General features: G+C 46.6%; 2 protein-coding genes and 1 long non-coding RNA gene across 3 annotated transcripts in view; 1 reads left to right on the top strand and 2 right to left on the bottom strand.

The window, feature by feature from the left end:
* DDX54 (DEAD-box helicase 54) overlaps positions 1 to 23,290 on the bottom strand; it is a 424,174-nt gene that overhangs the window by 236,946 nt on the left and 163,938 nt on the right. The window lies entirely within an intron of this gene.
* OAS1 (2'-5'-oligoadenylate synthetase 1) lies at positions 3,972 to 15,320 on the top strand. The gene is made up of 6 exons (XM_036123530.2): positions 3,972 to 4,236; positions 6,319 to 6,607; positions 8,883 to 9,067; positions 12,815 to 13,047; positions 13,511 to 13,725; positions 14,807 to 15,320. Exons 1-5 carry the CDS (start codon positions 4,057 to 4,059, stop codon positions 13,713 to 13,715), a joined length of 1,092 nt encoding a protein of 363 aa, XP_035979423.2. The 5' UTR covers positions 3,972 to 4,056; the 3' UTR covers positions 13,716 to 13,725; positions 14,807 to 15,320.
* On the bottom strand, positions 17,821 to 23,050 carry LOC144379809 (uncharacterized). The gene is made up of 3 exons (XR_013443202.1): positions 22,931 to 23,050; positions 22,430 to 22,823; positions 17,821 to 19,190 (listed from the first exon to the last, which is right to left on the bottom strand). It is a non-coding gene; the product is annotated as an uncharacterized LOC144379809 (long non-coding RNA).

Below are 23,290 nucleotides of genomic sequence, written 5' to 3'. Positions count from 1 at the left end.
GATCTGAGCCGAAGGCAGACACTTAACGGACGGAGCCACCCAGACACCCCTATAAAGCCTTTTTAAAACGTAATTTACTTGCTCTTTTTTTTTTTTTAAAGATTTTATTTATTTATTTGACAGAGAGACACAGCGAGAGAGGGAACACAAGCAGGGGGAGGGGGAGAGGGAGAAGCAGGCTTCCCGCGGAGCAGGGAGCCCGATGCGGGGCTCGATCCCAGGACCCTGGGATCATGACCTGAGCCGAAGGCAGACGCTTAACGACTGAGCCACCCAGGCGCCCCGTAAAACGTAATTTACTTGCTCTTAACAACTACCCATGAAAACTTAATGAGACAGACAAATATCAACCACTGTTTTAAGTCATTTTTAGCTGACAAGTTGCAACAGGTACAACATGAATTTAATAAGTTCAGGTATATTATATATTATTACTATATAATACTATTATATTTCAGTATATAAATACTGAAACATTAATTACTGAGCATAGGTTTGTCTGCTTTTGGCTTCTTATTATTGGGGAACTAAAGATACTTGGGTCTGCTCATAAACATGTTTTATGCTCTATCAGAAGTTGTAGTATGAAAAGACACGTTTTTAGAAATTATGAAATGTATTCATAGATTTGCGAATCTAAAGACTTCTGGTGTAATAGCTCACAGTGTTTTCACTAGAGACTAAGGTTTGTAAGAGGTAAAATTCTGATACACGTAATTGAGATTATTGGAAATGATAAGGAAAATAACTCCATATGTAGAAAAGTAGGAATAAAAGTTGATTATCTGTATTGTATTTGATGTTGACAACTCCAAAAACATGTCTGTTTTAGTGAAACCAACAACCTTAAACTACCTTTAATACTGCACCAGAGTCCATTAAAAGTTCGTCACTGTCAATTTCCCTGGGGCCCCTGTGCAGAAATCTGAGGTTGGAGGTTTAAGTCCAGGGGAGCCCCGGGCCGCTTCATGCTGATTTGGGAGGTGCTCCAGTTTGAACCTCTTAAGGAGGTGGCCCAACAGCTTGGGGTGCTTTTTTGCTCCTCGATAGTGAGGGTAGGAAGAGAAGGAGCTGATTTGGAGGAGCGGGCTCTGCCGAGCAGCCCAGGTGGTGGTGCGGGAACAGGAGGAGGGAGGAGGGGAACAGAGGGCAGAGGCAGACTCAAGGTTTGGACTACCATTCCTCCCTCTCTGCCTCATCTCTCTCTCTCCTGCAAAACAGGCTCTTTCCCTGGTTGATTTTCAGCCCTGCGGAGGAGGCGGAGGGGCAGGCAGCTGTGGGTTGGGTACCCGTTCAGGTGCTTGTGCTTGGGGAGGTGGATTGAGGATTTCCAGCATCAGGTGTCTTCAGTTTTTGTCCATCCTTATCTCTCTGGACCATCAACTGGATCCCTTCCTGTGAGGCGTCTTTATGGAGGGACATAGAAGTCTGCATGTAGGGGATCTCATCCCATTTACCTGATCTCTGATGAAAAAATTCCAATTGCAAGATGGTGTCATAATTTAAAGGTTTATTTAGTGGTCATCTTGCTTCCGAGCTCAAAACATGCGTAGGCCAAGCAGCGCTCCAATAAAATATGATTTCATTTTTTGACATGGGATCCTAACTATAAGTATGCCCATCAGACAGATTTCGCCCCAACGGGCTCTGAGATGGGATGGAACTAAATCCTCCCATTCTTGTGCAGATTCCAGAAACAGACAGATGAGATCCCTCTTAGACAGATTTCCCCTCCTTTGAGGAGAGACAGGTACGGAGCCACTTCCAAGTCCTGTCCCTTACCAGTGGTCCTGTAGATTGACCCAGAAGGGTCCAGAAGGCTAAAAGCCCAGAAGACAGAGGAAGAAGACTCCCCGTGTGCAGGTTGGCAGACTTACCCGGTCCCAGAGCCCATCAGCTCAAACAGATGGAACAGACGCATGTTTTCTTTCCACCAACAAAAAGTGAAAATAGGCAGTCCATGCCCAGTCCGGAGAAGACAGAGAGCATCTCCAAAACAAAAGGGTTTGGGCAGCTGCTTGGGAAAACTTCCTCTAAGACTTGGCCCCACTGGCTCCCCCAGCCACCAGCAGCTGGTTCCATCTGTCACGGCCACCAGCTCGGGCAACACACGGGTGGGCCCTGGGCCCTGTGGCAGCCACCTGCTTTGTCTCGGGGAGTCCCCAGGGAGGGGGTGACTGGACAAGTCAGAAGCACAGCTTTTGGCTGCTGGCCACAATCTGTTACCAGACCCAGAACTGGTTCTGAACTCAGGTTCCGCTGCTCACCACTCAAAAATCAATGCTCAAGGGACACATGATGGTGGGAAAGGAAGGGTTGCTTTATTCGGGGAGCCGGCAACCTGGGAAGATGACGGACTGATGTCTCTAAGACCACCTTCCCTGTCCAGGAGGAGCTGGGGGGCTTTAAAGGGGAAGGCACGGGGGTACCTGGGTGGCTCAGTCGTTAAGCGTCTGCCTTCAGCTCAGGTCATGATCCCAGGGTCCTGGGATCGAGTCCCACATCGGGCTCCCTGCTCGGCAAGAAGCCTGCTTCTCCCTCTCCCTCTCCCCCTGCTTGTGTTCCTGTTCTTGCTATCTCTCTCTCTGTCAAATAAATAAATAAAATCTTTAAAAAAAAAAAAAAGTCTTTAAAAAAAAAAATAAATAAATAAAGGGGAAGGCACGGGAGAGGGAGGGGGCTACAGGCAGGAGAAGCAGGTGGATAGTCGTCCGTGGACAGGACCCAGAACAGGCTGGCTGAGATCACGGCAGCTGTTTTTTTGAATGTGGTCAAGCCTTATGCTCTGGGATAGTTTGGTCCTTCTCTCTTGGACACCAGGGGTCTGCAAATCTCAGGGACAGTCCCTTCTGCTATAGACCAAGGGACTTAGGTCAGCAAGCAAAGAGTGCAGAAACTTGAAGCAAGTTAGCCCTTCAGACCGCTCGGAGTGCTGTTACAGGACCTCTGTTCTTTCTCTTCAATTTTTCTCTAAACCTAAAACTGCTGTAAGAAATAAAGCCTATTAGGGCGCCTGGGTGGCTCAGTTGGTTAAGCGACTGCCTTCAGCTCAGGTCATGATCCTGGAGTCCCAGGATCGAGTCCCGCATCAGGCTCCCTGCTCAGCGGGAAGTCTGCTTCTGCCTCTGATCCTCTTCCCTCTCATGCTCTCTGTCTCTCATTCTTTCTCTCTCAGATAAATAAATAAAATCTTTAAAAAAAAAAAAAAAAGAAATAAAGCCTATTAGTCGAAAGGGAAAATATATATAGAATGATGCTTAAAAAAAAAAAAAAAGAACTGTGTTTGAGTGTGTGTGTGTGTGCTTGTGTGTGTGTGTGTGTGTGTTAACCTAGAAAAATATCTGAAAACATCTATACCAAAGTGTTTATAGTGGTTTTTGAGTTTTAGGATCACGGATGGTCTTTAGGCTTCCTGCTTTTCTGACTTCTTTTCCACTTTACAATGTGCATGTATCGCTGTAAAGATCATAGGAAATTATAAAAGAATTTTGTCAGCAATAAAAAAAGACAAAGCAGGAAACCATAAATCCCTTTTTTAGTGACAATTTCTCCTGGGTAAAGCAGAAAACTACAAATGGGTTTTTAATGACAATTTCTCCTGGGTGAGGTACTAATACGGGTTAAAAAGCAACAGTTTGAGGGGCGCCTGGGTGGCTCAGTCGAGGTAAGTGTCTGCCTTCAGCTCCAGTCATGATCCCAGAGTCCTGGGATGGACCCTTGGACCCTTTGGTGATCTCTCTCCCGCTGCCCCTCCCCCAGGCTCGCATGCTCACTCTCCCTCTCACTCAGATACATAAATAAAATCTTAAAAAAAAAAAAAAACGCAACAGTTTCAGAGTCCAGCCTGATATTCTGGGCTGCTGCATAAAGGACAAGAGGGTAGTAAGTTGTGGACGGAGCTGGTAGGGCCGAAGCCGTTCAGGGTGTTTGCTATGCTAAGCTCCTCCCTTCCTAGGAATTGAAACTAAACTGACTCAGTCCGCAGGATCTCTGAGACTAGAGTTCCCTGCAGCGAGCTCTTCGGCCACAGGCGCTCCTGTCCCTGCCCTGAGAATCATGTGGAAGCTGGAAGAGACCCCCGCCAAGTATCTGGACAAGTTCATTGAAGACTATCTCCTGCCAGACACGCCTTTCCGCAAGCAGATCAAGGAAGCCGTCCACATCATCTCCACTTTCCTGAAGGAGAGGTGTTTCCAAGGTGCCGCCCACCCTGTGCGGGTGTCCAAAGTTGTCAAGGTGAGCCCAAGCCTCCTTGCCTGGGGGGGAGGGGTGCCTGGATGGGCAACAGGTCCCGCAGAGACAGAGAGGGAGAGCAAAAGGGTAAAGGTCTTTGGGGCTGGTGGTTTCTGACATATCCATACCAAAAAAAAAAAAAAATCTAACCATAACTTGTTATAATAGATTCTGGGGTGAGGCCCTACACCTGTAACTTTTATTTTATTTTATTTTATTTTTAAAGATTTTATTTATTTATTTGACAGAGAGACAGCGAGAGCAGGAACACAAGCAGGGGGAGTGGGAGAGGGAGAAGCGGGCTTCCTGCCGAGCAGGGAGCCCGATGTGGGACTCGATCCCAGGACCCTGGGATCATGACCTGAGCCGAAGGCAGACGCTTAACGACTGAGCCACCCAGGCGCCCTACACCTGTAACTTTTAAATAAATGCCCTGGCTGAAGTTTATGAACCACCATCCTCAGCCACATCCCTTTCAGAGACAGGAAGACTGAGGCCCAGCTCTAGTAAGTAATTTGCTAATGAACGGCCAGGCTGGGGACACACAATTTCTGCAGAGTCATGAGCTGTTTAAAGACTACGTCCCGGCGGCTTGTTTCTGGTTTTTTCCTGACAAAATGGCTTCCAGAGCCCCTCTCCAGCCAACAACAACTAGCTGTTATTCTGATTTTGTGTGGCTACAAAATTGTAGGTGTCGTCTCCCGTAAAGTAAATACTCCACAAAAACAAAGCCAGGCGTTGCCGAAAGCTCAGCTTTTCAACTTCCCTGATGAACTAGGATTCTTTTTTCTTATTGAAGTATAATTAACATACCATGTGATATTAGTTTCAGGTACACAGTGTATTGATTCGACAATTCTATACATTACTCAGTGCTCTTTATGATAAATGTAGTCACCACCTGTCCCCACATGGCGTTAGTACAATATCATCGACTATATTCCCTAGGCTGTACTTTTCATCTCTGTGACTTATTTGATAACTGGAAGTTTGAACTTCTTAATCCCCTTTATTTATGTCACTCATCCCCCACCACCTCCCCTCTGGCAACCACCAGTTTGCTTTCTGTATTTGAGTCTATTGTTTTGTTTGTTTTATTTTTTAGATTCCACGTATGAGTGAAATCATATGGTATTTGTCTTTCTCTGTCTGACTTATTTCACTTAGCATTATACCTTCTAGATCCATCCATGTTGTTGCGAACGGCAAGGTGTCATTCTTTTTATGGCTGGAGAATATTCCATTGTGTGTGTGTGTGTGTGTGTGTGTGTGTGTACCACATCTTCTTTATCCATTCATCTATGGATGGACGCTTGGGCTGCTTCCATATCTTGGCTATTGTAAATAATGCTGCAATAAACACAGGATTGCATGTATCTTCTCAAATTAGTGTTTTCATTTTCTTTGGGTAGATACCCAATAGTGGGATTACTGGATCAGAAGGCAGCTCTATTTTTAATTTTTTGAGGAACCTCCATACTGTCTTCCACAGTGGCTGCTCCAATTTCCATTCCCACCAGCAGTGTATGAGGGTTCCCTTTTTCCTCCATCCACAATGGGGACACCATTTCTATGGTATCCTGGGCTGGTTAAGAAGTGATCATATAGATAGCACCTGCTGGCTGTGAAATTTTGAGCAAGTCACTTTACCTCTCTGTGCTTCACTTTCCTCTTCCATAACTCCCAGTGCCTGATAGGGCTGCACAGATTCTATGATGTATGTAAACCACCCAGCACGGGCCAGCCTACAGTATGTAATCCTATATAAGATAGTAAAGGTTAGGGAGTAAAGAACACAGACGCTAGAACGAGACAGCCAGGGTTTGAATTTCAGCTCTCTCACCGCTCACCGGGAGGCTGGGCTTCTGAATCCCCTCTCTGAGCTCTTATGCCCCACCTGGAAAGAGGGGACTGATAACAAGAGTACGGGAGTCATAGAGTCCTGTGAGCATCATGGGAGCTAAGACTGCAGATGCCCTCAGCGCAGAGGCTAAGGCTCAAGAATGTTAGTGATTGTCCTCATCACTTTATATAGGGAGGCTCTCCTCCATAACTGTTAGTTCTCATTCTCCTCATCTGTTTTAGGGTGGCTCTTCGGGCAAAGGCACGTCCCTCAGAGGCCGATCAGATGCCGACCTTGTGGTCTTTCTTAACAACCTCCAGAGTTTTCAGGAGCAACTTGACAAACGAGGAGAGTTCATCTGGGAAATTAAGAGGCAGCTGGAAGCCTGTCAAAGAGAAGAAACCTTTGAAGTGCAGTTTGAGGTCAGGAGTCTGCGGCCTGAGAAGCCCCGAGCCCTCAGCTTTCTGCTCCTGCGCCCTTTTCACAATGAAGGGGTGGAGTTTGATGTACTGCCCGCCTTTGACATCCTGGGTAAGCGCGCGCGCGCGCGCGCACACACACACACACACTCACACTCACACACACGGGCTTTCTGCCTTTGTCCTGCGTCAAGGCTTCTTTCTCTTTTCATATTTCTGAGCAGAAATTTCCCACAGTTGGAGAGTCTTACCATGACGGGGCATCCCATCAAAGTGGGGAGGAGATCTTAGAATGAATGAGGTCATAACCCGCCACAGGAGCGACATGAAACGGCAAATTGGCACCATTTGGGGGCAAGACATTTCTCAGGGAGCTCCTGTCAGGCTGGCTGCTCCTACTTGAGACTTCTCTTGCTGAAAATGGGGCAGCATAGATCCGGCGTAGAGTCAATATGTGAATTGCATCTTTTACCCCAAACACGAGGAGACCCCGCTAAACTTATCCTGAGGGTTGGAATCTCTAGATAATTCTGCAGAAACATTTGGATAGGAAGCATCGCCTCGTTAGGAAAATGGGTTAAACCAGGCCACCTAGGTCCTGCTCTTACTTTAAGTATTAAATGATCATCTACATTAAGGGGGCGCCTGGGTGGCTCAGTCGGTTAAGCGTCTGCCTTCGGCTGAGGTCATGATCCCAGGGTCCTGGGATCGAGCCCCACATCGGGCTCCCTGCTCAGCGGGGGAGTCTGCTTCTCCCTTTCCCTCTGCCTGCCTCTCTGCCTACTTGTTCTCTCTCTCTCTCTGTCAAATAAATAAATAAAATCTTTAAAAAAAATAAAAAATGAAAAAAAATGATCATCTACATTAAGCTCTTACACAGGGCCTGGCACATAGGAGGTGTTAAAAAATGCGGTTCCCCAACTGTGCCCCGAGGCACCCCAGGGTGCCACAGTGAAATATCTCACAGGGGCACATGGGATAGTTTAGATTTTAAATTTTGGAGGGCAACACCACAGAAACTACTACTGTTCCCTTGTACTCAACTACGTACATGGAACTAGGGTGGGTTTTGTTGTTGTTTGGGTTTTTTTGGTTTGGTTGGGGTTTTTTTTGTTTTTTCGTTTTTTTTGTTTGGCATAGGGGACCCGTGAAAATAATACCGAAACTCTAAAAGCACCAGGGAATGAGAAAGTTTGGGGATCTTTCCTTGTTCCATGTCCAGTGTTGGCTGCTGGCATTCCATTGGCTACAAAAAAAATAAGAAGGGGAGAGAGAAGGGGAGGAAGGACAAAGCAGGCAGAGGGAACAGTGCAAGCAAAGGCCTGGAGAAGAGAGAAGATCAGGATGTGTTGGGGGACTGCAAGATGCCGAGGATGAACAGAGGGTGGAGGGCAAGGAGGGAGTGAGCTGACCCTGCAGAAGCCTGCAACCTTGGCTATGGATTTCTCCTGAGCACAATGGATAGCTGTGGAAGGGTTTCGAGCAGGGTCAGATTTATGTTTTGGAAAGACAGCCCAACTGTAGTGTGGAAAATAGATCGGAAGAGAGGTAACACCAGAGGACAGAGACATCCGATCAACAATGAGAAGCACAGATTATCCATGGAGCACCTACTGTGGACCAGGCACTGCTCTATGGCCATGAATGAGCCCAACAAGGAACCTCTCTCCTGGAGCCGGACAATAAGTACAGAAACAAGATAAATGGAAGGATACCTGCTGTGACAAAAAACCTAACAGGATTGATTCAATGGAGAGCAATGGAGGGTGGAGGGCTTTTTCGGACAGAGTGATGATGGAGGGTCCCCTGAGGAGGTGACCTCTGAGCTGAGGCCCAAGGGATGAGAAGGAGCCCACCATGGGAAGATCTGGGGGTTCCAGGAAGAGGAAACCGCAAGTGCAAAGGCCCTGAGACAGGAACGAGCTTGGCATATTTGGGGAAGAGGAAAAAGGCCACATGGCGTCCATGGCAAGGGAGCAAGGTAGGAGGCGAGATGGGAGAGGCGGCAGGAGACAGAGCACATCCAATTTCATAGGCCATTATGGGGACTCTGGACTTTATTCCCGATGTTGTGGGAAGCAAGAAGCTGTGTGACCAGGTTTTGAAAGGCCTGTCTGGGTGCTGGGTCGGGAATGGGCTGTGGAGGCCCCAGCGAGGAGGCTGTCGCCTGAAGCCCTGGCGGGAGAGAGGGGTGACGGCCACCTGGACGGGGTGGGAGCAGGAGAGCTGGGAGAAGGAAAGGCTGGGGATGGACTCCAGGCCCCCTGGCTCTGGGCCTGCTGCCCCTTCCGCTGCGCCCCACGGCCAGCAAGCTTGTCTCCCCAGAGCAACTGAAAGAACCTCAGAGAAGCGCTGACATCTTAAAGTGATGGATTTGTCCCTAACAGGTCAGTGGACCAATAACAACAAGCCTAACCCTGAAGTCTACATCAAGCTAATCCGAGAGTGCCAGAACCTGGGCAGAGAGGGGGAGTTCTCCACCTGCTTCACAGAGCTGCAGCGGGACTTCCTGAGGCAGCGTCCAACCAAGGTGAAGAGCCTCATCCGCCTGGTCAAGCACTGGTACCAAAAGGTATGTTCCTCCTGCTTGGGGAGCAGAGGAGGAGGAGGGGGGTAGAGAAGGAAGGGGGGAGGGTTACAGAATAGAGGGAGGGAAGGAGAAGAGAGAGGTGTGGAGAGGGGAGGAGGAGGAGGGGAGGGAGGGAGGGGAAAGGAGAAGGTTGAGGTGGCAGGAAGGGGAGAGGAAAGGGAGGGGGGAGGGGATGTGTGGGGAAGGAGAGAAGGAGGAGAAGGGGTGCAGAGATGAGGGGGAGGATGAGAAGGGGAGGCGCAGGGCCTAGGACAGGTGCCAGTGGACCCAGGGTGCCTCCTTCCTCCTGGTCCTTCCCATCTTAGGAAATGACAAGCCCATATGGGCTTCTAGCCACTCTGGCCTAAACCGTGGGTCTTCCTGGACTGTTTCACACGCACTCGTCTATCCCACCAGTCTACAAATGATGTTGGTCCTGTATTGAAAATATAACCAATTGTCACCCCTCTATCACTCTCACCCTGGTCCCAGTCATCTCATGAGGCTCCCAGGATCTGCCCTGGACCTCTCCGAACCCACCCCCGCCCCCCACCGCCCTTCAGGCCATGCTGTCTTCCTTTTATTTCCTCCAAGGGGGAAACTCTGCTCCAGCCTGTGGGATAGTCTGTCTCCCCACTAAAAATGTGCATGAAGGAAGGGATGTGTGTGTTTTATTAACCGCTGTGTCTCCGGAACCTAGAACAATGCCTGGCACATAATAGGTGCTCAGTAAGGAATTGTTGAATAAATTAATGAATGCTATAACCACACACACACACACACACAGACTTCTGTGCACTTCCTGGCTGTCTGACCTTGAACAGGTCTGACTTAACTTCCTCTGGCTTCTTGTTTTCTCGTTTGCAAAGAGGAACATGGCATAGCAAGAGTAAACACAGAACATGGTGCCTGGCACAGCTGGTCCTAATAAATGTGGTTTCTTGGAGCCGTGCCAGGAGCACACAGAATAAAAGTTCACATGTATCATGTGCTTTGCTTGTGCCAGGCTCATCATAGTTCATCTTTTGTGGATGTGATATGCATTTCTGCTTACTCTCAAATAGCCTATATCTTATTTAATCTTTATGGTGAGTCTGTGCGCTGAGTAAGGGTAAGTGTTCCTCTCAAACCTGTATTAGAGAAAGAGAATAAGAGTCAGAACGCTCTTCCAGCTAATAAGTAGCAGAACAAAAACTTGAAATTTGGGCCTTCCGACTTAAGACTTTGCCTAATATATAATATTCATTTTATAATATACATGTATGTTTTTGGATGAATGAGTAGAAGAAAGTAATTAAGGATAAACCTTCCTACTTTAAAAATAATCTTTAAGGGACACCTGGGTGGCTCAGTCAGGTAAGCATCTGCCTTCGGCTCAGGTCATGATCCCAGGGTCCTGGGATCGAGCCCCATGTCAGGCTCCCTGCTCAGCGGGGAGTCTGCTTCTCTCCCTCTCCTTCTGCCTCTCTCCCCCGCTCCTGCTCTCTCTCATGCTCGCTATCTCTCCCTCTCTCTCAAATAAATAAATAAATAAAATCTTAAAAAATAAAAATTACCTTTAAGGCAAAGCAAGACAATTCTTTATTTGCTAGACATCTTAGTTTGCTGTTGAAGGAAATTGGATCATGGAGCCTGAACATCTTAGAACTTACCAAAGTGGTTCTTGACAAGTGTAACACTGCCCCCAAGGATACTGAAAATTCATGAGGACATTTTTGGTAACCATGGTGATAGGGGGCAAGGATGCTCCTGACAAAGAAAGAAGCCAGGAATAGTAGTTGTTTTACAATGAGCAAGATAGTCCTGCACGACAAGGAATTGTCTCTTTCCCTCCCTCCCTGCCCCTCCTCCCTCTCTCTTCTTTCCCATAAAACAATACAGGAATCTCACAATACTTTAACTCCACTCACCACCACCATCACTACCTGCAACTTACATGCCACTTTGTTGTGTGTTTCAGGTCTCTATATTTTCAAACGCCGCAAAGCATTACTATTATTTTCCATACCTAGAGCTCATTTTATCTATCCGCGTGTTTACCGCATTCTTCACCATCAACTCTTTCCTACATCTCTAACCTTCCTCCTGGGATCATGTTCCTTCTTCCTGAAGTATGTCCTGAAAGATTTTTTTGCTGACGGTCTTCTGATAATGAACTCTTAGTTTTTGTTTGCCTGAAAATGTCTTGATTTTACCTTCATTGTTGAAGGGTATTTTTGCTGGGTTGGTGGCCATTTCACTACACGGAAATATATCACTCCATCTTCTGGGGTCACTGGTGAGAAGTCAGTTGTCAGTCTACTGTGGCTCCTTTGTAGGTAATCTGTCTTATTCCTCTGGCTGCATTTATATTTTTCTCTTTGTCTTTGATTTTGTTCCATTTCAATCTGAGGTGTCTTTTTTTTTAAAGGTTTTATTTATTTATTTGACAGAGAGCTAGAGCCAGAGAGCACAAGCTGGGGGTGGGGAATGGCAGAGGGGGAGGAAGAAGCAGGGTCCCCGCTGAGCAGGGAGCCCGATGTGGGGCAAGATCCCATGACCCCAGGACCACGACCCAATCCGAAGGCAGATGCTCAACCGACTGAGCCACCCAGGTGCCCCTCAATCTGAAGTGTCTTAATGATGATTCCTTTTTCACTAGTCCTGCTTGGAGTTCACTGGGTCCTTCACTGGGATTCCTGAATCTGTGAATGGGTATCTTTCATCAGTTTCGGAAACTCTCAGCCATTCTCCTAAAACATTGTCTCTCTCTCTTCCTCACCTCCTGGAACTCCAATTAAGTGTATGTTAGACCTCATTCTATCTTCCATTATCTTTACACTCTCTTCCACATTTTCCATCTTTCTGTCTCCCAATGTTTTATTCTGAATAGTTTGTTCTAACATACTCTCTAATTCACTAATTTCTCCTTTAACTGTGTCTAATTTGCAGTTGAGTTATTAATTACAGTTATTGTAAATTTTGTTCAACATTTTCTATTTTATTCTTTTTCAAATATGCTAAGTTACTTCTTATGGCTTCTAATTTCCTCTAGTTCAAGCTCTTCTTTTATTTCTGTAAACATAATGTTTCTAGTTATTTTAAAGTCTCTATATGATCCTTCAATATTTAAAGTTTTGTGGACTTATTACTATTGTCCCCCCCCCTTTTTTTTTGCTGGTTATTACTCTTGGTATCTTGTTTCCTTGTGTGCCTGGTTATTTATGTGCTGGTCATGGTACTTGAAATTTACTTGTGAAATCACTTGAGGCTTTGGGTTTTATATCTTACTCCAAAGGGAATTTTGTTTGACTCTTAGGAATACTACAAGTTCTTCCTCTCAGTTAATTTTCACAGTATCCTTATGAGTTTGGTGCTACTATGACCACTCACTTGGCAGGTGAGAAAAATGAGGGTCCGAGAGTCTAAGCTGTCTTCCAGGAATTGGACACCAGTGGAGCCAGGACTCAAACCCACATCACTCAGAATCCAGAGCCCAAGCTCTTGACCCAGGAGTCAGTAAACTTTTTTCCATAATGCCCTAGGTAGTAAGTATTTTAGAGCTTGTGGGCCACATGGTCTCTGTCACAACTACTCAACTCTGTAGCATGAAAGCAGCCATTAGACTCCATGGGAATGAATGGGCATGGATTTGCTCCACGGAAATGTTATTTACAAAAGCAGATGGCAGGCTGGATTTGGCCTTTGGGAAATGTGCTTTATGCCCCAGCTGGACAAGCGCACGTTTCTGATTCTTTTTGCTCCTCTCAGTGTAAGAAGCAGCTTGGGAAGCCCCTGCCACAGCAGTATGCCTTGGAGCTCCTGACAGTCTATGCCTGGGAGCATGGCAGCAAGCAAACGGAGTTCAGCACAGCTCAGGGATTTCAGACCGTCTTGAAATTAGTCCTGAACTACCAGCAGCTTTGCATCTACTGGACAAAGTATTACAACTTTGAAAACCCGATTATTGGACAATACCTGAAGAGGCAGCTTGCAAAACCCAGGTACTCTCTCTCCACGTGGGTTAGCTCCCCATGTAAATGAGCCCCTAGATACAGATGTGGCATCTTGGCAATGAGGGCCCCTCATTTGCTGGTCCTCTTCTATGGCCAGCCATTGTGCTAAGCCTTTTCCTGCTGCCATCTGATTTAAACCTCCAACCCTGTGAGGCAGGCCCTCCGTAGCCACTGTACAGATGGGTAAACTGAGGTTCTGAGGGGTAAGGAGCTTGTCTTACCCTTAACAGAAAATGAGTGGAAGAGCCAAAATTTGAACTAAAATAACAACAGCTAGAGAAAGAATCATAATCGCTCCCAGGGATTAAGAGCTTGCTGTAAGAACAGCGCCCCACTCCTGCCCTGAGTCCCAGCCTGTGCCAGGCTGGTGTTTTGCCCTGCTGGGAGCATCTGGATCCACCAGACACAGCCCTGGTTCCTCACCCATCCCTCTCTCACTGTCACCCTCCAGGCCTGTGATTCTGGACCCAGCTGACCCGACGGGAAACGTGGCTGCTGGAGACCCAAATGGCTGGCGGCGACTGGCAAACGAGGCCAGGGCCTGGCTGAGTTACCCATGCTTTGAGAAAGGGGATGGGTCTCCAGTGGGCTTCTGGGACACGCCAGTGAGACTGTCTGCTTCCACCCTGTCGTCCTTCCCCACATACCCTCTATAGCATGGGACATGTAAGACAAATGCTTTCTAACATACTAGTAAATAATTATGGTCATTATCTGATGTGTACTAACCACTTATTATGTTCCAAGTCCGGTGCGGAGCATTTCACATGTTTTGTCTCGTCTCCAACCTCCCATCATGTCCTTTGAGACAGGCCTGTCCTACTCTCCCCGTGTCATGGGTGAGGAAGCAGGCCTAGAGAGGTCAAGTGACCTCCATCGTCTCCAAAGAAACATTCTCTCCAAAGAAATTGCTCCTTGCTAGAAGCCACATATTCATAGAGTCTCAGGCTATGCTCCATATTTTCAGTCATCTTGGGCCCATTCAGAGGGTTCCTGGGATTTGCACATCCCTTGTCCAGACTTCATTCTTCAGTTAACATGACCCTGGCCAGAGGCAACTCTTTCCACGGCCCCAGCGGGCTCATTCCTCTATGAATAATAATAAATAATAATAGCCACCTCTTACTGAATATTTGCTTTGGGCTCAGGTTCTGTCCTAAATGCTCCATTATTTCATTAAATCATCACAACACCCTTTGAGGTGTGTTTGCTACTCCCAGTCTTACATACGAGAAAAGGAGGCTCAGAGAGGTGAAGTCACCTGCTCAAGAACATTTATCTAGGGAGTGGTAGAGCTGGGATCTGAAGTCAGGGACTCCAGTGCCAGTGCTCAGCCCTCCCTGGGCCATACTTGCTATGTGGGCACAGGGAGAAGTCCAGCCGGGGAGGAGCCCAGTGACAATCTCAGCCCACCCCTCTGGAGCTCCAATGGCCTTCAGAGTTGCCCTGCCCCAGTCTGGGGTGGTCAGGCCTTTAGACCCCCACACAGATCCGTCACTGAATATGGGCAACTCAGGAAGGGGCATAGCCTTGAACGTGGGGCTCTCTGTAGTCAAGGCAAGCCTAAAGGGGCTGACTGCTGACATCTGTCTGCTGACCCCCTCCCCAGCAGCTGAGACTTCTTTGTCCTTCCTCAAGGGGAACCAGGGGGCATGTCACACAGTATCCACCATCAATGCTCACAGAGACCCAGTGCCAAGGTGGAAGGATCCGTTCTCTGATGTGATCATGTGCTTTTCCCTTTCAGCTTGAATAAGACAATGAGGATAATTGGGCAACTTTTGAACACAGGATGTATCAGTCCCAGGATTACGGACGGCGCCCTTTATCTGCTGGGAGCCTCAGCACGGGCGTGACACCACCCACTGCCCGGAAGGAAGATGACTGGATGTGCGCCATCCTATGAACGCCAGGGGGCCTTAGGGGGAAGGGCTCCAGAATCATCCAGGCCAGCCCCCTCAGTTCAGGGGTCGGGGGAGGTCCCTTGATCCAGAGGGCAGAAGACGGCCCCAATCCCAACAGTGAGTTGGTGTCAGACCTCAGACTGGAATCCAGGTCTCCTGACCCGCACCCTTCCCCTGTTCTATGCTCTTTCCCCTCTCATAGCTACCGTTTCCCTACGGCCCCACCCTGGCCCAGCCTGTTCTCTGACAGTCATCTCTGAGAGGCAACCAGAGAGCCTTAACTTTCTTCTGTATTCCTGGCGGGTGGCTTATAGTCCAATCTATCATCAATAACAATAAAAAGAATAGCAAATGCCATGTGTTGGGTGTTTATTAACTGCAAGTCCCAGAGCCAAGAGGTATATATATCTGCGTGTTATATGTGTGTATATATGAATCGATTCAACTAGAAATATGTATTGAGTACCTACTGTGTTCCAAGCATTGTTCTGGACGCTGGGAGCACAGCAGTGAACGAAACAGACCGAAATCCCTGCCTTCTGGTCTGACATTTGCATGCACTGACTTTTAATATTGGATCATTTGGGATCCTTCTAACTTTCAGAAGGATCTAAGACCAGCATCTTTGTGGTGGGGCGGGGAGCAGCAGGCAGAGGGAGAAGCAGACTCCCTGAGCAGGGAGCCCGATGCGGGGCTCGATCCCAGGACCCTGAGATCATGACCTGAGCCGAAAGCAGATGCTTAATCCACTGAGCCACCCAGGTGCCCCAAGAATGTCACATTCTTGACAACTGATCATTTTTTATATTGATTGCATGTTGAAATGACAGAACTTTCTGAGATGTTGAATTAAATCAAAATGGACTTCTCTGTTTCTTTTTGCTTTTTACTGCGGCTCCTAAAAAATGTTAAAATTATACCTGTGGCAGACATCCGAAATCTATATATTCCACAGCTCTGCCCCAGAAGGCAAATTACTGGATTAAAGAATACACTAGACCGATATACATTGTCACACTGTCTTGTCCTTGGTACCAAGAAACAGCATTTCATTTACAAGGCTCCGAAATATAAAAACCCCCCAGAAGTGCTCACAAAAGGACCAAGCATGCTTGTGTCACCTGAGCTGCTGGTCACCTTGAGTGGCTGACAAAGTCTTGGGCTTGTCCATCTCCCTATTCCTCCTTTTAAGTCTCCAGCATCCCTGTGAGATGGGTTTTATTCTTGTTGCCATAACAATAAACTGAGGTCAGGGCACTTGCTCAGGGTCACCTAACAAGTGAGAGACAGAGCCTGAACTTGAACCCTAGTCCTTGCTCTGAATCTCATGCTCTTCATCACTGCAGGATGGTCTTAATGCATCTTCATTCCCCACTCTGGTGACCCCGAGAAGGTACCTAGCCAAGCGAGCTCCCAGGAGAGGGGGCCCCAGCTGCTGTACTTCCAAATCCATCCACACGTTGACAGTGAAGTCACCCTGCACACGGGCTGCTGAGTGAGGCAGGGACACTAAGGTAGCCCCGTTCCTGGCAGACATGGGTCCTCTGACAAGTCACAGGGCTAAAGGACTCCCCACTGGTCTTGCTGACCTTCTCTAGACTGCAAAGCCAGCTTTTCTTCCTTCTTGCCTTCGTTCAGAGTCAGACGCAATCAATCAGGGTCTACCCGCTTTCCTGGAGGCTCCCAGCTTCCTCCCCAGTTTCTCTTGCACATTTAATCCTACATCAGCATCTGCTTCATGGAGTTACCCAGACCAGCACCACCACCGGTACCCGCCTCCCCCCCACCGCCTTCAGGGAGGTTTGCACTGCTTAGCAATTCCTAGCTGTGATAAAGAACGGACACACAATGCTAGGGGTCCTAAACTGGTGACCTCTTCTCAGCCACTGTCCCTGCCTACAAGATGGGCACCTGCAAGAAGCTGCCATCTCACCATGTCTCCCCCTGCCCCTGCCCCAACCTCATTCCTACTGGTGCTTCTGTACTAGTCACACCTTTCTTTTTCTGTATTTTCTGATATTTTGACTTCTGGGGCCTTGCTGATCCTGGAGACACGGCCCCTCCCAGGGTATCTAATTCCTAGAGATAGCAAACAGCTCAGCTAAGAGCCCACCTTTCATATGCAAACTACCCAACCCCGAGCCCAGACTCTCAACCACCTCCTTTATAGGCGTCCCAGGATTCTCACACCCTGGGCCACAATCCACCTGCCCGACTCACTCCAGGGCCAGGTACCGGACAACTCGGGACAGCCCATACGCTGCAGAGCCCACGGAAATCTTTCAAACTCGCCAATCCGAAGTCTGCTAACCCTGTCTTGCCTTGCCTGCAGAAACTATGACAAAGGCGCTTTCCATGTTCTCCCTTCGTTCCCTCTGCCTCATGAACGACCCTCGTGCTTCCGTGTGTGGTAGGCTCTGCCTCTTGTGTCTGGGGTTCTGGGAGTATAAACTTCTTCCTTCAAGACATTGTTTGGTTATTGTCTTTAACATTAGCAAAATAAAGACATCATTAAAAAAAACAACAAACACTCCACAGTCCCTCCCTCCAACCTGTTAAAATTTGGGGCCTGTCTCTTCAGCCCTTTCTCTGACTCTCCCCTGTCTCCCTGTGTATGTGGCGTTTTTATAAAAATGGGATTTGACTCCCTACCCGGTTTTGTTACCTGCTTTGTCACATTTATGTAGTTATCACTCTAGGATGAGTGGGAAATTTTGGCATCACATAGAATGACTGTATGTCATTACATCATAATAAATAAAGTGGGTAATCTACTTGGGTTGTCTTCTGAGAGTGTTTCATGATTATAAACAATGTTACAGTCATCAGTCGTTTAATTGAAAAGTCACATCAATCATACGGTAGTACTATTTTTATTTTGGGGGGAACTCCCATCCCCCCCCCGCCACGGTGCACACAGGTTCCAATTTCTCCACATCCTCACCAACACCTGTGTCTTGTTTTTTTGGTAATAGCCATTCCAGTAGGTGTGAAGTGATAGCTTATGGTTTTGATTTGCAATTCCCTGATGATTAGTGATGGTGAGCATCTTTTCATACACCTGTTGGCTATTTGTGTGTCTTCTTTGGAGAAATGTCCATTCGAGTCCCTGGCCCGTTTTTAAATTAGGTTACATTAGTGTTTTTGCCATTGAGTGGTAGGAGCACCTTATTATTTTGCAAGTTGACCCCTTACCAGATTTATGGTTTGCAAATATTTTCTCCTTTTCCACAGGTTGCCTTATTACTCCATTGATTGCTTCATTTGCTGTTTGGAAACATTTCCTTTCGATGCAGTCCCGCTTGCCTAAATTTTTGCTTCTGCTGCCTGTGCTTCATGTATACAGCCAATTCATCTTCAGCAAGTTGCCGAGAGTATCCAGTGGGGAAGGGACAGCTCTTCAACAAATGGCAATGGGAAAACTGGACACCCACATGCAAAGGAATGACATTGGACCCTTATCTTACACCTTACACAAAAAGCAACTCAAAATGGATTAAAGACTTAAAAGACCCCAAACCGTAAAAACCCTGGAAGAAAGCATAGGGGAAAAGCTTCGTGACTTTGGATTTGGCAATGATTTCATAGATGTGATACCAAAACACAAGCAACAAAAGGCATTTATTTTTACCTGGTGTGAGGTAGGACTCAGTTCTAGTCCTTCTATCTGGATGCCCAATTATCCCAGCAGCTTTTGTTGGGGAGACAGCACTTTCCCCATGGCCCTGCAAGGCCACCTCCAACATACACCCTGAGCCCATCTATGTGTGAGTCTCTGTTCTGTTCCACTGGTCTGTTTTGTATCCTTGAGATACTGCTACCTTGTATTAATTACTATAGCCTTGTAAGAATTCTTAGTATCTTGGAGAAAACTCTGGTCTCTTTTTATCAAAACCCCTGCCTTCTCACTGTGGAAAACAGTATGGAGGTTCCTCAAAAAATTAAAAATAAGAACCATATAACCCAGCAATTCCACTACTAGTATTTACCCAAAGGATACAAAAGCACTAATTTGAAAAGATACATGCATTCCTATGTGTATTGCAGTGCTATTTACAATAGCCAAATTATGGAAGCAGCCCAAGTGTCCATTGATTGATGAATGGATAAAGAAGGTGTGGTCTATCCAAATGGTTGAAAGACCTAAATGTGAGACAGGAGTCCATCAAAATCCTAAAGGAGAACACAGGCAGCAACCTCTTCGACCTCAGCCGCAGCAACTTCTTCCTAGAAACATCGCCAAAGGCAAGGGAAGCAAGGGCAAAAATGAACTATTGGGACTTCATCAAGATAAAAAGCTTTTGCACAGCAAAAGAAACAGTCAACAAAACCAAAAGACAACCGACAGAATGGGAGAAGATATTTGCAAATGACATATCAGATAAAGGGCTAGTATCTAAAATCTATAAAGAACTTATCAAACTCAACACCCAAAGAACAAATAATCCAATCAAGAAATGGACAGAAGACATGAACAGACATTTTTCCAAAGAAGACATCCAAATGGCCAACAGACACATGAAAAAGTGCTCAACATCGCTCGGCATCAGGGAAATCCAAATCAAAACCTCAATGAGATACTACCTCACACCAGTCAGAATGGCTAAAATTAACGAGTCAGGAAACAACAGATGTTGGCAAGGATGCGGAGAAAGGGGAATCCTCCTACACTGTTGGTGGGAATGCAAGCTGGTGCAGCCACTCTGGAAAACAGTATGGAGGTTCCTCAAAAAGTTGAAAATAGAGCTACCATACGATCCAGCAATTGCACTTCTGGGTATTTACCCCAAAGATACAAATGTAGGGATCCAAAGGGGTACGTGCACCCCGATGTTTATAGCAGCAATGTCCACAATAGCCAAACTGTGGAGAGAGCCAAGATGTCCATTGACAGATGAATGGATAAAGAAGATGTGGTATATATATACAATGGAATATTATGCAGCCATCAAAAGGAATGAGATCTTGCCATTTGCAACAACGTGGATGGAACTGGAGGGTGTTATGCTGAGCGAAATAAGTCAATCAGAGAAAGATGTATCATATGACCTCACTCATATGAGGAAATCTTAATCTCAGGAAACAAACTGAGGGTTGCTGGAGTGGGGGGTGGGGTGGGAGGGATGGGGTGGTTGGGTGATAGACATTGGGGAGGGCATGTGCTATGGTGAGTGCTGTGAATTGTGCAAGACTGTTGAATCACAGATCTGTACCTCTGAAACAAATAATGCAATATATGTTAAGAAAAAAAAAAAAGAAGATAGCAGGAGGGGAAGAATGAAGGGGGGGAAATCAGAGGGGGAGACGAACCATGAGAGATGATGGACTCTGAAAAACAGACTGAGGGTTCTAGAGAGGAGGGGGGGTGGGAGGATGGGTTAGCCTGGTGATGGGTATTAAAGAGGGCACATTCTGCATGGAGTACTGGGTGTTATGCACAAACAATGAATCATGGAACACTACATCAAAAACTAATGATGTAATGTATGGTGATTAACATAACAATAAAAAATTTTAAAAAAAGAAGGTGTGGTCTATACACAAAATGGAATATTACTCAGCCATACAAAAATGAAATCTTGCCATTTGCCACAACATGGACAGATCTAGAGGGTATAATACTAAGTGAAATAAGCCAGTCAGAAAGACAAATACCATATGATTTCACTTCTATGTGGAATTTAAGAAACAAAGCAAACAAAGGAAAAAAGAGACAAACCAAAAAACAGACTGGTAACTATAGAGAGCAAACAGGTGGTTGCCAGAGGGGAGGTGGGGGGGGGTGGTTGGGTGAATAGACTGAGGAGATTAAGAGCACGCTTATCTTGATGAGCACTGAGTAAGGTACAGAATTATTGAATCACTATCTGGTACCCCTGAAACTAATATAACACTGTATGTTAAATACACTGAAATTAAAAAATAATAATAATTTTTAAAATAATCCAAATTGGAATCAGTAGTTGGAATCTAAACTCAATACATTTTTTCCTTTTTCTAGCCAAATACACTTATCCCAATTATTCTGCTTCCAACAGTGAAAGCAATTAATTTTTGTAAATCTGGGGCACCTGGGTGGCTCAGTCGTTAAGCGTCTGCCTTCGGCTCAGGTCATGATCCCAGGGTCCTGGGATCGAGCCCCGCATCGGGCTCCTGCTCCGCGGGAAGCCTGCTTCTCCCTCTCCCACTCCCCCTGCTTGTGTTCCCTCTCTCGCTGTGTCTCTCTCTGTCAAATAAATAAATAAAATCTTAAAAAAAAATTTTTTTTGTAAATCCACCAGAGAGTCTCCTGGAAATCATGGTTACTATTAAAAAGTAATAATAAATAAATCTTATATTAGGGGGTACAAAGCCCTGGCTTCTCTTGGCCCTCTCTATTTCTATGTTAATTGTCACTCAATATATGAAATTCCACCCAAAATATGGGGAGGCATTGGATTGGAATTACATAAATTAGTTTAGGAAGAATGACATCAGTGTTCTAGTGAGAACACCATCCATTAACTTGGAGTTTCTCTTCACTAATTTTAATTTTCTTTAATGACACTGTAACTATTACAATTCTTCACTGCACATGTCTCTCATGTCCTCTGTCATATTATTTTTACATACTTGCGTCTGTGTTACTGTACTCAGTATGTTTTCTTTAACTGTATTTTGTAGCATTTGGTTCCTGGAAGACCTAAATGTCTTCTTAAAGATTTTTATTATTTATTTGAGAGAGAGAGAGTGCAAGAGAGCACAAGTAGGGGGAGGGGCAGAGAGAGAAGGAGAAGCAGACTCCCTGCTGAGCAGGGAGCAATCCCAGGACCCTGAGATCAGGACCTGAGCTGAAGACAGACGGTAACCAACTGAGCCACCCAGGCGCCCCTGACTTTATCAATGCTGTGCAATAAATTTATATTACTTGTATGACCACAAGAAACAATAAAGCAATTTGTCTTGCCAAAAAAAAAAAAGTGTTTTGGATAAGCATTTCTCTCCTGCTAAGCTCTGGTAGCCTATGCAAAGCCAGGAGACCCAGGGTTAGAGAAAGCTCTGGGTGCTGGTATGTGGAGCTGCTGGTTCCAGCACAAATTCATGAGATTTGGAAACAGGGGTGCAAGTGGGTAAAGGAGGAAGGAAATGATCGGATGAAAACCACAGCACCTGAGTCACACATTTCTGCATGCTCAGACGTCTTGCCTCATTCTGGGCAACTTCCTGGTGAGGAAAGGAACTGAGAAGGGTAACTTTTAGCCCACAGAGATGAGGGCACAGCAAAGAGACGAAACGTGTGATGTGAAGCTGGAGGTCCAGGATTGATGCTGGGGTCCCTGCCCCGCTCAAGAGAAGGGGAATTTTAAAGTAATACCACCTTTTAAGCCCGGAGCGAGCGCTCCCAGATGCCCGCCACCCCCTCACACAAAACCCTCCCCCCACACCCCTTTGAGTCCCTCCCTCGAGCTCCTCAGACCCCTACCCACCCCGCAGGAGTACTTTCTTCATTCCGTGTTTCAGGCTGAGATTTTCCTGCTTCATCTCATCCGGCACCTGTGTCTCCAGCTCACCAGTGGTGCCTCGATTTAGGATCCAGCAGCCTTAGTACATTTTTTCATCTCTTCCCCGTGACTTCTGGAGTCTAGGGTGGTAGTTGAAGGCTTGTGTACGCGATCAGCACACCATCTTCGTCCAATCTTGATCCTCTGCTTTCTCCCTTCTCCACATTCCTCAAATGTTCTGGTCCTTGACGGCGATCTTTCTAGATTTCCAACCCATTGAGTGAGTCGCACGATACTTTTAACACATCTTTGCTGTCATTTCGGTAGGATCTCGAGGGTGTGTTCAACACCATCTCACAAGGAGGATTTCTAAAGTGACCTGTGAATCAAGAAGATGACTGATGGATGGGAGAGCATGAAACCATGGCTTTATGGCTGAGGGCACCTGGCTTGAATACCCCCCCAGCCCCGAAACATCGAACCTACCAGTCTTCTTCCTACACTTGAATACCTCCCAGTGATGTGGCACTCACTGCTTACTGGTAGTCTGCCACCTTTTCTTCTAGTTCACTAGGAACTCTGAAGTTCACCCTCTGACCCCATCTATGTCCTTTAGGTTAAGGCAGACTTCAGGAAGTCCTCGTTAACATTCATTGCTACCGGAGGGGATGGACTGCGAAAGAGCTCAGGTTCTGGTCCGCTGGGTGGAGGAGTAATCGCGAAGCCGCCAGAAAGGGAGAAGACAGGCGTGAAGATAGAAACAGCAGCGAGCTACCTGGTAGATTCAGGTCTCCACTCCTCGGCTAGTTTTGTGCCAGTCCCAAAGGGACTTAACTCTCCTTGTAG

Source organism: Halichoerus grypus, chromosome 13 (assembly GCF_964656455.1).
Source record: "Halichoerus grypus chromosome 13, mHalGry1.hap1.1, whole genome shotgun sequence".
In the NCBI taxonomy this organism is placed as follows: Eukaryota; Metazoa; Chordata; class Mammalia; order Carnivora; family Phocidae; genus Halichoerus; species Halichoerus grypus.
This window is presented reverse-complemented; position numbering and strand designations above follow the sequence as displayed.

Coding starts and splice junctions, on each gene's coding strand:
- OAS1 (XM_036123530.2), top strand. CDS start 4,057: ATGTGGAAGCTGGAAGAGACCCCCGCCAAGTATCTGGACAAGTTCATT. Junction 4,237..6,318: donor GGGTGTCCAAAGTTGTCAAG/GTGAGCCCAAGC, acceptor CATCTGTTTTAG/GGTGGCTCTTCGGGCAAAGG. Junction 13,048..13,510: donor AGGCAGCTTGCAAAACCCAG/GTACTCTCTCTC, acceptor GTCACCCTCCAG/GCCTGTGATTCTGGACCCAG.